Raw genomic sequence first — 15,882 nt, forward strand, 5'->3', positions numbered from 1 at the left:
CTTGTAGTTATCAAACTAAAAACATAAACGAAACTCAAATATTAGGCGAGCGAGGAAAAGTTTTCTCTCCCGCAGTCTCTGCACTCTGTGTATTTTTTATGGAGATTTTAGCGATCAAAAATTGATCATATCTCAGGATCGGTTTAGATTTTTGCAAAATCCTTATTGCACACCTAGACCACAAAAGGAATATTCCTACCAAATTTCAGCTTTCTAGGTGTTGGGGTTCTCGAGATAGAGCGATCAGTGTGTGAAATGTGAATGAGTGAATGGATCTTGTTTTTATAATATAAGATTCTGTGGTCCACTGATCCGTATATCATGTACCGTAATACACCGTTCTTTAACTGACACTCTAGGTTGAATAAGTCCGTACTTCTCTATTTTACCGTACAACATCGTCCTTCTTAAACAACATTCTCTTTTTCCTCATTCCTCTGATTCTTCTCAGAGATGACTGCATTTTTCAACCTACAGTTCTCAGAGTCTCGGACTTCAATTCTCAGCTGGCTAGATTGTCTTCTTGATTTTTCTGTATCAATGATTTCTTGTTTTGTAGTTTACTCTTTCTCCTAGTCTTACTGTTAGTTCATATTCTTTGAGGTCTTCCTAATCTAACCGTAGTAGACTGTATTTACTGTTTAGTTCTGTACTCTTTCTGCTAGTCTTTATTACTCTGACTGTAGTTATGTTCAGTTTCAGTATTTAGTTCTGGTTCAACCGTCACGTTGGCAGGACCATCTGTTAGGTTTCTCATCGCTATAGTTCGTGCGTACGTTTTGTGTTATCGTTCAATATTTTTTCTGGGCTTCAATATTTTTTTATGAGTTTTTAATCGATTTTTTCATAGGTGTTCATATCAGCTATTTTATGAGTTTTTAATCGATATTTTCCTTACCTTGGTGTTCGTATCAGCGATTTTTGCGTGTGCCAACATTATTTTTGTGACCGTGTTACTTTTTGTTTGTGTTAAGCCATGAAAAGTATGTGACAAGCTGTTTTGTGTGAAAATAAATAGGTATAACTATCTTGAGTACATGTTTGTACGAGAGTTTTTGTAGGGTTTCTAATCGGTGTATCTGTGAACTTTCTGAAGTTTTTGGACAGACTATCTACATCTTTGATGAGACTAGAGAAGGTATGTACATCAAAGAATATCAAAGTCGTTTTGGTGATTTTCGGTACAGTGCAGTGTATCAAAGGATCTCTTGAGGTAAATGGCCGGTCTAAAGAACCGTCACACATACCAAAAAAAAAAAAAACGAACTTTTCTTTTGATAAAGTTGATATATCTACAATATCAGTATCAATACTTGATTTTTATGAACGATCCTTGTTCACGGTGACATATTACATAACTGGAGTATGATTTAACTTGTGATATTTCTGTTCGGTAGTACAGTGGATTCTGAACAGCTCAATGCTTGAACACTCGTACCACTCTCTCAAATTCCTCAACCATGAACTTTTCACTATTTTTTTCTTGTAAAATTACTACAAAGTATATAGATATAAAACTATATTACATGAAAAACTTCTACGTTGGAAGAACCAAGTAGCGTTCCCAAGACCGCTGCCGAGTTCCCCCACTGAATAGCGAGGAATAAATATCCTTTGTGTGAGGAAGGCGGCGGCCAAAGCATTTTCTGAGAGAAAAAGAAAATAAATAGCCAGCCTACTTAGCTTAGTTGGCAGTGCGTCTGCCTTGTAAGCGCTAGGCCGCGGGTTCGATTCCCGCCCGGGGCGGATTTTATCCTGATGGGATAAAGGCAAGAGGAAGATTCCGCTGCATGCTGATAATTCCATTGATTTTGATGGTGAGTGTTTAGAAGAGAGTCAAATGCCGAATCGGTTCGTGTAAAGATACACAGGCGTGCTTGCTGGAACTTGGCCTGGCGCACTGCCGTGCGCTGAGATCAAATCATTGATTATTTGTAATAAAGCAGAAAGCTTTTTCACTTCTTTTGTGGATATCACAGAATAATCACAGCATTTCGAAGTGCCTCCTTTGCAATTAATTTCCATATTTCAAAAATCTTTTTTACACTGGTAATGCCGCCACTGGTCGCTACTTCATTAAAGTAGTTACGCCATTGTCCTCACGAGGTTGAGTGCACACTGCGCTCCAAGTACAGAGCCGAAAAAATTTTGATCCCGCCGGGAATCGAACCCGGGACCTTCGGCGTGCAAGCCTAGTGTGATACCCACTCGGACACGGAGGCTACTTGAGTTTTTTTTATTATTATTATTATTTTCATTTTTTTTTAAGAGTTTGACAGAGGGAACTGGAACTGCTATGGTCTTATCGTCCCGAAATCGAAGAGAGAAGGAAGACAGGATAGGAGAAAGCCAGCCGTTCCGAGAACGAACATTATCCCATCTGGATAAAATCCGCCCCGGGCGGGAATCGAACCCGCGGCCTAGCGCTTACAAGGCAGACGCACTACCAACTAAGCTAACTAGGCTGGCAAACTTTATTTAAAAAGCTTGTAATCAATCAGATCTTAGAATCTAAAGCTGTGTCCACACATATTCAACACCGTCGACCGCCCGTCGTGTCAATAACCCGATCCTGAGATATGATCAATGTTTGCTCGCTAAAATCACCATAAGAAATTCACAGAGAGCAGCGACTGCGGGAGAGAAAACTTTTCCTCGCTCGCTTATATTTGAGTTTCGTTTATGTTTTTAGTTTGATGACTACAAGTTCGGCCATGCCTTTTCCACAAGGTTGGCCATGCCTCGGGATGAACTAGTAAGTTATAAGAACGAGATCCATTCACTCATTCACATTTCACATTTCACACACTGATCGCTCTATCTCTAGAACCACAACACCTAGAAAGTTGAAATTTGGTAGGAATATTCCTTTTATGGTCTGGGTGTGCAATAAGAAAGGATTTTGCGAAAATCTAAACCGATCCTGAGATATGATCAATTTTTGATCGCTAAAATCACCATAAGAAATACACAGAGTGCAGAGACTGCGGGAGAGAAAACTTTTCCTCGCTCGCCTAATATTTGAGTTTTGTTTATGTTTTTAGTTTGATAACTACAAGTTCGGCCATGCCTTTTCCACAAGTTTGGCCATGCCTCGGGATGAACTAGGGGGATTCCGGAGCGAAGCGACGGAATTCAGCTAGTATCTAAATATGAACATAACTTTACTCTTCATTGGTTTTGGTTGATAAGTTTATTTTATTGTAACATGACTTAACTAACTTGTAAGTTAAGTCATGTTACAACTTACTTGTAAGTTGTTACAATAAAATAAACCTATTTATTGGTCATGTTACAATAAAATAAACCTATCAACCAAAACTAGTGAAGAGTAAAGTTATTTTCATATTTAGATATGTCCAATCAATCTTTTATTAATTAATGGAAACTTTGTTAATTTCCAGTCAACATGGAGTCCCAGTCTGTGGTCACACATCTAATATCCCAAGTGAAGATCGGTATGGATTTAACCAAGGAAGAAGCGTGAATAAGGATTAAGGGGTTGGATTGAAGAGTGAGAGCCCTGCCACTTGAAATTAAAGCCCTAAATAAGGAGACAGGTAGAGGCCTGATAAGTATTATGGGGAGAAAATAAAAAGCTAAGGATTAAGACAACAAAATTTTAAGCATTATGGGGAGATTTGCTCCCTAAATAGATAAGGATTTCAATTTCGATCTCCCGGAATCAGGGATCTGAAACGTTTTCTATCTAAATCTGAAACGTTTTCTTTTTCTCATTTCAGCCATTTACGAGGACCCATCGGATACAGAAAGTAAGTTCAACATCAGATATTTTTTTTGAAAAGAGTTTCATAGAGGAAACTGTAACTGCTAAGGTCTTATCGTCCCGAATAGAGGAGGAAGACGCTTACACCCATATTTATGAACAAAATGCTGGCTCTCAGCAAGTGCTCAAGCATCAATTCCAAACATCTGATTGGCCAAAAATCTGTTTGAGACTGATCTGAGACCGAGAATTTTTGTTCATAAATACGGGTGTTAGAAGGTAGACACGTTACCCTTCCAGGTAACTAGGTTGGCTGTCCAATCTTTTATTAATTAATGGAATCTTTGTTAATTTCCAGTCAACATGGAGTCCCAGTCTGTGGTCACACATCTAATATCCCAAGTGAAGATCGGTATGGATTTAACCAAGGTGGTTTTACCCACCTTTATCCTGGAGAGGAGATCCTTGCTTGAAATGTATGCTGATTATTTCGCCCATCCCGATATTTTCCTCAAGTAAGTAGAAAGAATTGGTCCACCGGGCCGGATTATTGCACTTATTATTTGGTCATTCGGGCCGGATTATTGCACTTATTATTTGGTCATTCGGGCCGGATTATTGCACTTATTATTTGGTCATTCGGGCCGGATTATTGCATTTATTATTTGGTCATTCGGGCCGGATTATTGCACTTATTAGTTGGTCATTCGGGCCGGATTATTGCATTTATTATTTGGTCATTCGGGCCGGATTATTGCACTTATTAGTTGGTCCACCGGGCCGGATAATTGCACTTATTATTTGGTCCTTCGGGCCGAATTATTGCACTTATAATTTGGTCATTCGGGCCGGATTATTGCATTTATTATTTAGTCATTCGGGCCGAATTATTGCATTTATTAGTTGGTCCTTCGGGCCGGATTATTGCATTTATTATTTGGTCATTCGGGCCGGATTATTGCACTTATTATTTAGTCATTCGGGCCGAATTATTGCACTTATTATTTGGTCATTCGGGCCGGATTATTGCATTTATTAGTTGGTCCTTCGGGCCGAATTATTGCATTTATTAGTTGGTCATTCGGGCCGGATTATTGCATTTATTATTCGGTCATTCGGGCCGGATTATTGCACTTATTATTTGGTCATTCGGGCCGGATTATTGCATTCACTTTTTGGTCCTTCGGGCCGGATTGCCAGCTTTAAAATAACTTGGTCCTTCTGACTTTCAATTAGCTTGCCTTTTAACTTCTCACAATGAAATTTTTTTAAGATTTCCTAAATGCAACTAGTGCAGCTAGGTACATATTATGTCAACAACCTGAATGTGTCAATTTGATTGACTCCCCCCAGGGCCACAGAGTTACAGACGGAGCGGGAACGAATGGTACAAATAGTCAAATGGTATCTAGCCTCCTTCCATGCTGGCAGGAAATCCGCCGTGGCCAAAAAACCGTATAATCCCATTCTAGGTGAGTAGAAAATTCTTCCTTGTTCTTCGTCTCCTTTTCCCGTATTCAGACGGGATCGGCGTTTTTCGTCAGTCTCTCAATCAGCCCTCGGGTAGTGGGGTGATTGCTTTGGGCTGACATTTCATTTTTGCTACAAAAAAATTACGAGTTTATGACCTTCGCACTCAACCGTTTGAGATGCCAGTTAAGCTCAGTGTTTAGTCAGATTTAGTCTTTAGCAAAGGATATTGCAGGCTGGTAAATACGTTCTTATTGCAGTTTTTTAAACTACTTGGTGATGGTTTATTTCCTTTTTTTTAACATTTTGTGTTTGTTTTTTCTTTGCTATTGTTGCAATTTGTGCTCTACCGTCTTAAGGGGCGAACTCAAAGCAATGTGTTGTCTTGAAAGTTGGCTCTTTCAAGGTGGGGAGTATGTTACAGGCTGGTATCCTCCCTGCCTAAAGTAGCCCAGCCAGGCAGTGAGTAGAAAATAGATATCCTAAATAGGTAAATACAAAAGTACAGGACCATATGCTGGTTACAAAAATTGACTTGAATTGGGATCTGGAGATCAATAGAGATTAGTGTTTACAGTTAAGATGCTTAGTCAGATTTTCTTGGCATAGTTATAGTTCAATTCTCTTTTATGTAGGAAAGTGACCTTTGTACGTTTTTGACCTCATGGTCAATTCCTGACACTCCCTAATAGGAAATTCTGTTTCCCCTCAGGTGAAATATTCCGCTGTCATTGGGATTTACCAGATACGTCTTCAGATGATGAGGTAGTGGCTGATGGACCAGTACCGTGGTGCCATAGGAATCAACTCACCTTTATCGCGGAACAAGTGTCTCATCATCCGCCTAGTAAGTAATCCTTTCACCACCGTGGTCAAAGGTGTACAGTTTATATCTCACGGGAAAGGCCATCAATCAAAATCAATCCTCACGAGGCTGAGTGCACCCCGAACTCCAAGCACAGTGCCGAAAAAACTTCGACCCCGCCGGGAATCGAACTCGGCCACAAAGGTTGGCCCTCGTAAAACTTGAGAAAAACTTCAATTATTTACCAATCTGGTTGGTCGATTTCAAACTTTTTTTCCAAACAACTCAGATTGTCTTAGGCATCAAAGGATTTGCAATCGAAATTCGAGAGGAATTCGTTTGTTGACACTGAGAATCAAAGTAACTTTCCCTATCAAATCCTCGATATTTTAGGATATTTTATCATATTTCCTTGTTTAAAGCACCTAAAAGGAAAAAAAGGCAAATGATTCCTTATAAGTCATATAACTAATTCTTATTTTTTCCGTTTCTTCACCCCCCAGTCTCCGCATTCTACGCCGAACACGTCAACAAGCGCGTGTCCCTGTGCGCGCACGTCTGGACCAAGTCCAAGTTCCTCGGTTTGAGTGGCGGGGTTCACCGATCTAGAAGTCGTAGAAGAAAAAGAAAAATTCCGTTGGTCCTCATTTTTCCTGCTCTATGACTTTGAAACATCACCCAAGCGCGACTGATATTGTAAAAAGATAAAGTAGGTAGGGTAACAAAGAAAGGTATATTTAATTGTGTTGAGCATAGTTACTTGTCATAAAATAATAATATCGTTCCCCAATTAATTACACCTAGATAAATCCGATGACTTGACTTGGACTTGAACCACCAACCTTTAGATTCGAAGGCCAACGCGTTAAATATTTCACCACCGAGGTTGGTGCACAAAGGGAATGGGTTGTAAGTTTTAGGGTGAGTTTCACCAATCTTCTTTTTAGCTTCTGACAGCCTGTTATGTTAGCTTATCAGCCCTACTAAGCCTAATTAATACAAGTCATATGGAACTTAACAAGCTGTTAGCTTAACAGGCCTTCTAGGGACGAGGATCTTATTTCAGTTATGATGCGTGGTTGGGTGGAAGAGCTCCTTCAGGAGAATCCTGCCATATAAAAGAAATCACAAAAAAAAAACTATTCGACAAGAAAAAATCCCCATAATATATCAAAATATAATATAACACCTTGGTTAGACTGCGGGGGTAAATTGACTCTATTCGACAAGAAAAAATCCCCATAATATATCAAAATATAATATAACACCTTGGTTAGACTGCGGGGGTAAATTGACTTTTCAGTCCTTTTCCAGCAGGATAAACAAGTCATATTCTATTCTATTCTAATCTATTCTATTTATTACTAATACTTATCGAATCGAGTCAGCTCCCATGGCGTTGTGGTCACTGCGCTCGCCTTGCACGCGGGAGACCCGGGTTCGATTCCCGGCGAGGTCAATAAATTCATGCAAATGATTGATTCCGTGACTGGCTGTTGCGGGGCCTGCACTCAGCCTCGTGAGTAAAATGAGTAGCTATGACAATGACATATAAATGCGCATAGCGACCGGTGCCAGCATGGTAGGTAAACATTGGATTTTAGGATTATTGAGATATTGGGAAAAATCCTCGTGGGGTCAAGGAATTTGTATCATGCAAGTGATTGATTCCATGACTGGCTGTTGTAGGGCCCACTCAGCCTCGTGTGGAAAATGAGTAGCTATGACATATAAGTGCCCATAGCGACCGGTGCTAGCATGGTAGGTAAACATTGGATTTTAGGATTATTGAGATATTGGGAAAAATCCTACAATGCTGCAGTGAGCACCAAAGTTGTGACATAATAACACAAAGAAACTGCATTTACATTTACAATAATGAGCTGTTGAGCACAAACTTCTTATCTACAGCTATAAATCCACTGGGGGGAAAGAATAACTATAGAAGTTGACTTCTGTAAGGGACTCTAAACACAGAGCAGTTTCTTGTTGTTCCTGCTTGTAAAACAGGCCATGGGAAAATGTCTTGCATAAGTCAATTTGTTGCAATACCTATTTGCAACCAGTGGACACTTAGCTTTTTTTTGGGTGGTACAGGGGGGGGGGGGAATGGTAGGGTGGAAAGAAACATCGGATCACGGCAGAGGTAAGAAAGATTCCACGAAACCATTCTACGGTGGAAAGAAACATCGGATCACGGCAGAGGTAAGAAAGATTCTTCTTTTTTCTCAAAAGGTTGATAGAGGGAACTGTAACAACAGAGTTCTTATCATCCCGAAATCGAAGATAGGACAGGATAGGAGAAAACCAGCCGTTCCGAGAACAAACCTTATCCGTTTAGGATAAGGTTCGCCCTGAGTTTATCAGAATAATCCGACCCGAAGGACCAAAGTTTATCTTTAATCCGGCCCGGAGGACCAAAATTTATCATAAAAATGCGGCCCGAAGGGCCAAAGTTTATCTTAATAATCCAGCCCTAAGGACCAAAGTTCATCTTTAATCCGGCCCGGAGGACCAAAATTTATCATAATATTCCGACCCGAAGGACCAAATTTTATCATAATAATCCGACCCGGAGGACCAAAAGTTTATCTTAATAATTCCGCCCGACCAAAATGTATCAATGTTTATTTGTTCTTCTTCTTCAGGTGTTTGCTCGAAATGAGAAGAAGCCATTCCTGACTGTGAGTGGAGAGTGGAATGGTGCCATGGAAGCCAAATGGGCCGATGGGGTAAGTAACTAGCTTAGATTCGTGTGGTCTGTGTCTCATCGGATGGGTCAGAAGAGGCACAATACTTCCCATTTAGGTACTGGGTCAACACGAGAACATCAGAAAGTAATTCGTGCGTTTCTTTCCCTCTTCTCTGGGAATCGAACCCGGGACTTTATGTATTTAAGCGCATTCTCACAGTGATGAACTATTCATTTTTAAAGGAAGCTATTTGCTATGAAAACTCATTTTGATATTAAGAAGAGCTGTGTTGCGCTCCGCCCCGCCAAGTCAAGAGACTACATTTTAAGAAAGTTTCGATACATTAAGAAAGATTGACCGCTTTTCCATGTAGTTTTCTGTAAACCGGGGTAAATGTTAACCCTCTCCTTGTGTGTTTTGGTTTTCAGCGAACGGAAACATTCATCGACGTGTCCAAGTTACCCATCTCCAAGAAGATCGTGCGCAAGATAGACGAACAAGAAGAGAACGAGTCACGAAGTATATGGAAAGAAGTGACGCTAGGATTGAAGTAAGTAAAGATCCGATTTTTTTCCGAATATCCTGTAGGTAATGTCATTTAAATGAGAGTGTTCCCACTACTCACGACACGATTTATTTTTGAACGACAAATGCTGATATTCAAAGAAAACAAGGAAATTGATTGATGATTGATTGATTGATAATATATGCTTTATTTTAATTGGAACGACATCGAGAGGGAGCAGAGATATGCTTTATTTTTATTGGAACGACATCGAGAGGGAGCAGAGATATGCTTTATTTTTATGTGTAATTTAAATGGGAGTGTTCCCACTACACATGACACGATTTATTTTTGAACGACAAGTACTGATATTCAAAGAAAACAAGGGAATTGGAACGACATCGAGAGGGAGCAGAGATACAATGATCGAAAATTGGAACGAAGTTAAGCTGATACGATTCGACGAAACCATAGGAAATCCAAGATGATGTTCGGTTTCCTCAAAAATATACTGTAAATATTCATTCATTCATTCATTTTCCGAAAGTTTCCCTAGTTGCTCGTAGACTTCTGGATGGGTGACCATCCCGGCGAGTGCTGGTTTTTCCCAGGCTAGGTGAAATTAAACTGAGGAGGTGGGTAGTTTGTCGCCGAATAAAGAGTAAAACCCCCCCATTACGAGAAGACCTTAATGTGTTTGAAAAAGTCGCGCGAATTCGCCCCAAATCGCGTCGCGTGAAATCGCGTTCAGTGTAACCGCAGCCTAAGTCGTCAAAAGTAATGTTGAATCCATTAGCCCTCCAAGATAGAATGTGAAATGAAGAAACCACTATTAATGGTTAAACTGCCAGCCTACTTAGCTTAGTTGGTAGTGCGTCTGCCTTGTAAGCGCTAGGCCGCGGGTTCGATTCCCGCCCGGGGCGGATTTTATGAGTTACAGACGGAGCGAGAACGAATGGTACAAATAGTCAAATGGTATCTAGCCTCTTTCCATGCTGGCCGGAAATCCGCCGTGGCCAAAAAACCGTATAATCCCGTTCTAGGTGAGTAGAAAACACCGTACAACCTCATTCTAAGTCAGTAGAAAATACCGTACATTGCCCCATTCTAGGTGAATAGAAAATTCTTCTTCTTCCTCGTCTTTTCCCGTGCTCAGGCGGGGTCGTCGTTTTTCGCCAGCCTCTCAATCAGCCCTCGGGTAGTGGGGTGATTGCTTTGGGCTGACATTTGATTTTTGCTACAAAAAAAATTACGAGTTTATTGAGATGCCAGTTAAGCTCAGTGTTTAGTCAGATTTAGTCTTTAGCAAAGGATATTGCAGGCTGGTATCCTCCCTGCGTAAAGTCACCCAGCCAGACAGTGAGTAGAAAATAGATATCCTAAATAAATACATAAGTACAGGACCATATGCTGGTTACAAAAGTTGACTTGAATTGAGATCTCGAGCTCAATAAAGATTAGTGTTTGCAGTTAAGATGCTTAGTCAGATTTTCTTGGCATAGTTATAGTTCAATTCTCTTTTTTGTAGGAAAGCGACCTTTGTACGTTTTTGACCTCATGGTCAATTCCTGACACTCCCTAATAGGAAATTCTGTTTCCCCTCAGGTGAAATATTCCGCTGTATTGACTTGAATTGGGATCTCGAGATCAATAGAGATTAGTGTTTGCAGTTAAGATGCTTAGTCAGATTTTCTTGGCATAGTTATAGTTCAATTCTCTTTTTTGTAGGAAAGGGACCTTTGTACGTTTTTGACCTCATGGTCGATTCCTGACACTCCCTAATAGGAAATTCTGTTTCCCCTCAGGTGAAATATTCCGCTGTCATTGGGATTTACCAGATACGTCTTCAGATGATGAGGTAGTGGCTGATGGACCAGTACCGTGGTGTCATAGGAATCAACTCACCTTTATCGCGGAACAAGTGTCTCATCATCCGCCTAGTAAGTATAAGTAATCCTTTCACCACCGTGGTTAAAGGTGTATGTGGGATCACGGCCTGTGTGGTGTTGACTTATGAGTTTAATATTGAAAGTAGCTGGCCTGAGGAGATACTGGAAACAGTCAGTCTTATGTAATTTAAATGAGAGTGTTCCCACTACACACGACACGATTTATTTTTTAACGACAAGTACTGATATTCAAAGAAAACAAGGGAATTGGAACGACATCGAGAGGGAGCAGAGATACAATGATCGAAATTGGCGGAGAAGCTTCGTACATCGACCCGTCCCATGATGGAACGATTATGGATTGATTGATTGAAGTACTGACTTACTTTCCGTGTTCGGAAAAACCAATGTCAAAGTCAAATATTGTGCCAGTGTGTTGCAGTCTTGAATTAACTACCATACTGGTAAGTCACAATACGACAGTGTACAGTTTATATCTCACGGGAAAGGCTATCAATCAATCCTCACGAGGCTGAGTGCACCCCGAACTCCAAGCACAGTGCCGAAAAAACTTCGACCCCGCCGGAAATCGAACTCGGCCACAAAGGTTGGCCCTCGTAAAACTTGAGAAAAACTTCAATTATTTAGCAATCTGGTTGGTCTATTTCAAACTTTTTTTTTTCAAACAACTCAGATTGTCTTAGGCATCAAAGATTTGCAATCGAAATTCGAGAGGAATTCGTTTGTTGACACTGAGAATCAAAGTAACTTTCCCTATCAAGTCCTCGATATTTTAGGATATTTTCTCATATTTCCTTGTTTAAAGCACCTAAAAGGAAAAAAGAGGCAAATGATTCCTTATCTTATATTATAAAAACAAGATCCACTCACTCATTCACATTTCATATTCACACACTGATCGCTCTATCTCGAGAACCACAACACCTAGAAAGCTGAAATTTGGTAGGAATATTCCTTTTATGGTCTAGTGTGCAATAAGAAAGGATTTTGCGAAAATCTAAATCGATCCTGAGATATCAATTTTTGATTCCTGAGATATAATTCAGCTAGTAAGACATATAACTAATTCTTAATTTTTCCGTTTCTTCACCCCCCAGTCTCCGCATTCTACGCCGAACACGTCAACAGGCGCGTGTCCCTGTGCGCGCACGTCTGGACCAAGTCCAAGTTCCTCGGTCTGAGTATCGGGGTTCACAATGTGGGCTTCGGCACGCTGAAGCTCCTCCAGTTTGGAGAAGAGTATGTGTGTACGTTCCCCAACGGCTATGGACGCTCTATACTGACAGGTGAGTCAATATCCGGCCCGGAGGACCAAAATTACAAATTTGGCCCAAAGGACCAAAATTTTATTATTATCTGGCCCGAAGGACCAAAATTTTATCATTATCTGGCCCGAAGGACCATAATATTAATGATACTCCGGCCAGAAGAACCAAAATTTGTCATAATCCGGCCCGGAGGGCCAATGTTTATAATAATAATCCGATCCGAAGGACCAAAGTTTATTATTGTTTTTCCCCATCCGTGGCACAAGTTTTCCCCATCCGTGGCACAAGCTCTGCTTATACGGATGGGTATACCATTTATAAAAAAAATGTATGTTCTGAGTTTTTTATCGATCAAAAATAAACAAAAATAAATAAACTTGTTTTTAAAAAAAAGAATAATCCGGCCCGAAGGACCGAAATGTATTATAATTGAATGAACGAAGTGAGCTCTAAGTTTTCCCATTTGTTTTATCGTAACTCTTAAAGGGTTTGTCGGATTTTTACGGGAATCGAAAAAAAAATATTATCTCTCTATTTAAATTTTGCTCATTAAATTTTAAACTAGGGTAACTGTACCATTTATTCGCCCATCTAAAAAACGTACTATTTATTGGCCCACCTGTGGGTCTACGCCACATAAGTCTGAATTGGACGAACTTTTTCAAGATCCAATTTCATCAAAAGAAAGGGCTTCACATGCGCAGAAACAAGTTTTCATTAAATAACGTTAAAGAGTTCGGTTAACGGGACGCTCATTTTGGTTGCAAAAACTCTCTATGAGAATAGTCAATAGAGTATATTATCAACGAAATTGTAGATTACCCTACCTATGTATTTCTGAAGAAAAAATGTATGCATTTGATTAGGTAAATCTGGGGTAAAATGTATGCAAATCGGATTCTACTTCAAATTTGCAAATAGTGCTCTATCTACTTTAATCTCTTTGTACGATGTAGAGTTATATAAAAATTATAAAATACAAAACAACCAATACCTAATGAGTTCTATTTATTTAATAAAACCTAAAAACAGATGTTATATCATATAAGAAAAATTCTTTATTTTTACTTTCTTTCTTCTCTTTATTCCTTCCCTCTTATATTTTTTCCTTTCTTTCTCTCTTTACATATATTTATTTATTTCCTTTCATTCTTTCTTTCTCTCTTCACATATATTTATTTCTTTCCTTTCATTATTTCTTTCTCTCCTTACATGTATTCATTTATTTCCTTCCATTCTTTCTTTCTCTCTTTACATATATTTCTTTCTTTCCTGTCATTCTTTCTTTATCCTTTTACATATATTTATTTCTTTCCTTTCATTCTCTCTTTACATATATTCATTTCTTTCCTTTCATTCTTTCTTTCTCTCTTTACATATATTTATTTCTTTCCTTTCATTCTTTCTTTCTCTCTTTACATACATTTATTTCTTTCCTTTCATCCTTTCTTTCTCCCTTTACATATATTTATTTCTTTCCTTTCATTCTTTCTTTTTCTCTTTACATTATTTCTTTCCTTTCATTCTTTCTTTCTCTCTTTACATATATTTATTTCTTTCCTTTCATTCTTTCTTTCTCTCTTTCAGTCGTCAAGCTTTTCTCCTGTCTTCTTTCTCTCGATTTCGGGGGTAGCCAGCCTAGTTAGCTTAGTTGGTAGTGCGTCTGCCTTGTAAGCGCTAGGCCGCGGGTTCGATTTCCGCCCGGGGCGGATTTTATCTTCCCTCTATCCTATATTCTATTCCTTAAGCCTTCAGTCCCCCCCTGGGTGGTGTCAAAGGAGCAACTAAATGATGTCATGATTCCCAATGGCCTAATGGTCAAAATTCCAGACATTTGTAAACAACATATTCTGTTCTATTTGGAATTCCTTAAGCCTTTAGTCCCCCCTGGGTGGTGTCAAAGGAGCAACTAAGTGATGTCATGGTTCCCAATGGCCTAATGGTCAAAATTCCAGACATTTGTAAACAACACATTCTGTTCTATTTGGATTTGCAGTGCCTTGGATCGAGCTGGGAGGGAGCACCACTGTCAAGTGTGTGCAGTCCGGTTACCACGCTAACGTTGAGTTTCACACGAAACCATTCTACGGTGGAAAGAAACATCGGATCACGGCAGAGGTAATAATAATAATAGTGCTTATTTATACTGCTCGCATAGGACTGAAAAGTCCCTTTACTCCAGCAGTAGGCTACTACTACTATTATTGTGGTCAAATTCTCAAATTATATTGAGGATAAAATTCCATACCTCGGCTGGGATTGAACCCACGCCCTCCTGTTTAACTGTAAAGTCCCTTCACTCCAGCAGTAGGCTACTACTATTATTGTGGTCAAATTCTCAAATTATATTGAGGATAAAATTCCATACCTCGGCTGGGATTGAACCCACGCCCTCCTGTTTACCAGGCGAGCGCCTTGACACTACACCACCGAGACAGGTAAGAAAGATTCTACTTTTTTTCTCAAAAGGTTAATAGAGGGAACTGTAACAACAGGGTTCTTATCATCCCGAAATCCAAGATAGGACAGGGTAGGAGAAAGCCAGCCGTTCCGAGAACAAACCTTATCCGTTTAGGATAAAGTTCGCCCTGAGTTTATCATAATAATCCGGCCCGAAGGACCAAAATTTATCTTTATAATCCGTCCCGAAGGACCAAAGTTCATCTTTAATCCGTCCCGAAGGACCAAAGTTCATCTTTAATCCGGCCCGAAGGACCAAAATTTATCTTTATAATCCGTCCCGAAGGACCAAAATTTATCATAATAATGCGGCCCGAAGGACCAAAGTTTATCTTAATAATCCGGCCCGAAGGACTAAAGTTTATCATAATATTCCGACCCGAAGGACCAAAATTTATCATAATAATGCGGCCCGAAGGACCAAAGTTTATCTTAATAATCCGGCCCGAAGGACCAAATTTCATTAAACGACAACGACGTTCACGGTCAAAATCATCAGAATGAAGCTCACAACCAAGCTCAAAACAATAATCAAGATAATGAAGGTCACAACGTTAATAATGAAGGTCAAAACGTTCACTATAATGAAGATAATCCACCTCACAACCTTCACAATAACCAAGGTAATGAAGATGTTCACAATAATCAAGAGAACCTTCACAATCAAGCTCACAACCTTCACCATAATCAAGGTGATGAAGATGTTCACAGTAACCAAGAGAACCTTCACAATAATCAAGATAACGAAAACGTTCACAATAATCAAGCTCAGAACCTTCACAATCTGTTAATAACGATGGTCAAAACGTTCACTATAATGAAGATAATCCACCTCACAACCTTCACAATAATCAAGAGAACCTTCACAATCAAGCTCACAACCTTCACCATAATCAAGGTGACGAAGATGTTCACAGTAACCAAGAGAACCTTCACAATAATCAAGATAACGAAAACGTTCACAATAATCAAGCTCAGAACCTTCACAATCATCACAACGTTAACAATAATGAAGGTCATAACCTTCACAATAACAACAACAAC

At 39.6% G+C, this 15,882-nt stretch overlaps 3 protein-coding genes across 7 annotated transcripts in view; all 3 read left to right on the forward strand.

Moving 5' to 3' along the window:
* The first annotated feature begins 1,765 nt into the window (after nucleotides 1-1,765).
* On the forward strand, nucleotides 1,766-9,249 carry LOC103513354 (oxysterol-binding protein-related protein 9-like). The gene is made up of 9 exons (XM_008478181.2): nucleotides 1,766-1,817; nucleotides 3,744-3,773; nucleotides 4,086-4,242; nucleotides 5,081-5,199; nucleotides 5,910-6,044; nucleotides 6,506-6,616; nucleotides 8,149-8,207; nucleotides 8,651-8,734; nucleotides 9,124-9,249. The coding sequence occupies exons 3-9, from the start codon at nucleotides 4,091-4,093 to the stop codon at nucleotides 9,247-9,249; spliced, it is 786 nt and encodes a 261-aa protein (XP_008476403.1). The 5' UTR covers nucleotides 1,766-1,817; nucleotides 3,744-3,773; nucleotides 4,086-4,090.
* A 906-nt stretch (nucleotides 9,250-10,155) lies between these two features.
* Nucleotides 10,156-15,629, forward strand: LOC103513363 (oxysterol-binding protein-related protein 9-like). Its single transcript, XM_026826365.1, has 6 exons — nucleotides 10,156-10,243; nucleotides 11,006-11,140; nucleotides 12,208-12,396; nucleotides 14,375-14,496; nucleotides 15,338-15,461; nucleotides 15,550-15,629. Exons 1-6 carry the CDS (start codon nucleotides 10,156-10,158, stop codon nucleotides 15,627-15,629), a joined length of 738 nt encoding a protein of 245 aa, XP_026682166.1.
* The window catches only part of LOC103513115, a 738-nt gene continuing 475 nt past the window's right edge, over nucleotides 15,620-15,882 (forward strand). For 3 of the 5 annotated variants that reach the window (XM_026826499.1, XM_026826504.1, XM_026826508.1), the window contains exon 1: nucleotides 15,620-15,882. In XM_026826499.1, coding sequence (XP_026682300.1) covers nucleotides 15,635-15,882 — 248 coding nt within the window. In that variant the 5' untranslated portion in view covers nucleotides 15,620-15,634. The other 2 variants (XM_026826512.1, XM_026826516.1) reach the window with 2 other exon arrangements.

This window comes from Diaphorina citri, unplaced genomic scaffold (assembly GCF_000475195.1).
Source record: "Diaphorina citri unplaced genomic scaffold, Diaci psyllid genome assembly version 1.1 scaffold40, whole genome shotgun sequence".
Taxonomy (NCBI): domain Eukaryota; kingdom Metazoa; phylum Arthropoda; class Insecta; order Hemiptera; family Psyllidae; genus Diaphorina; species Diaphorina citri.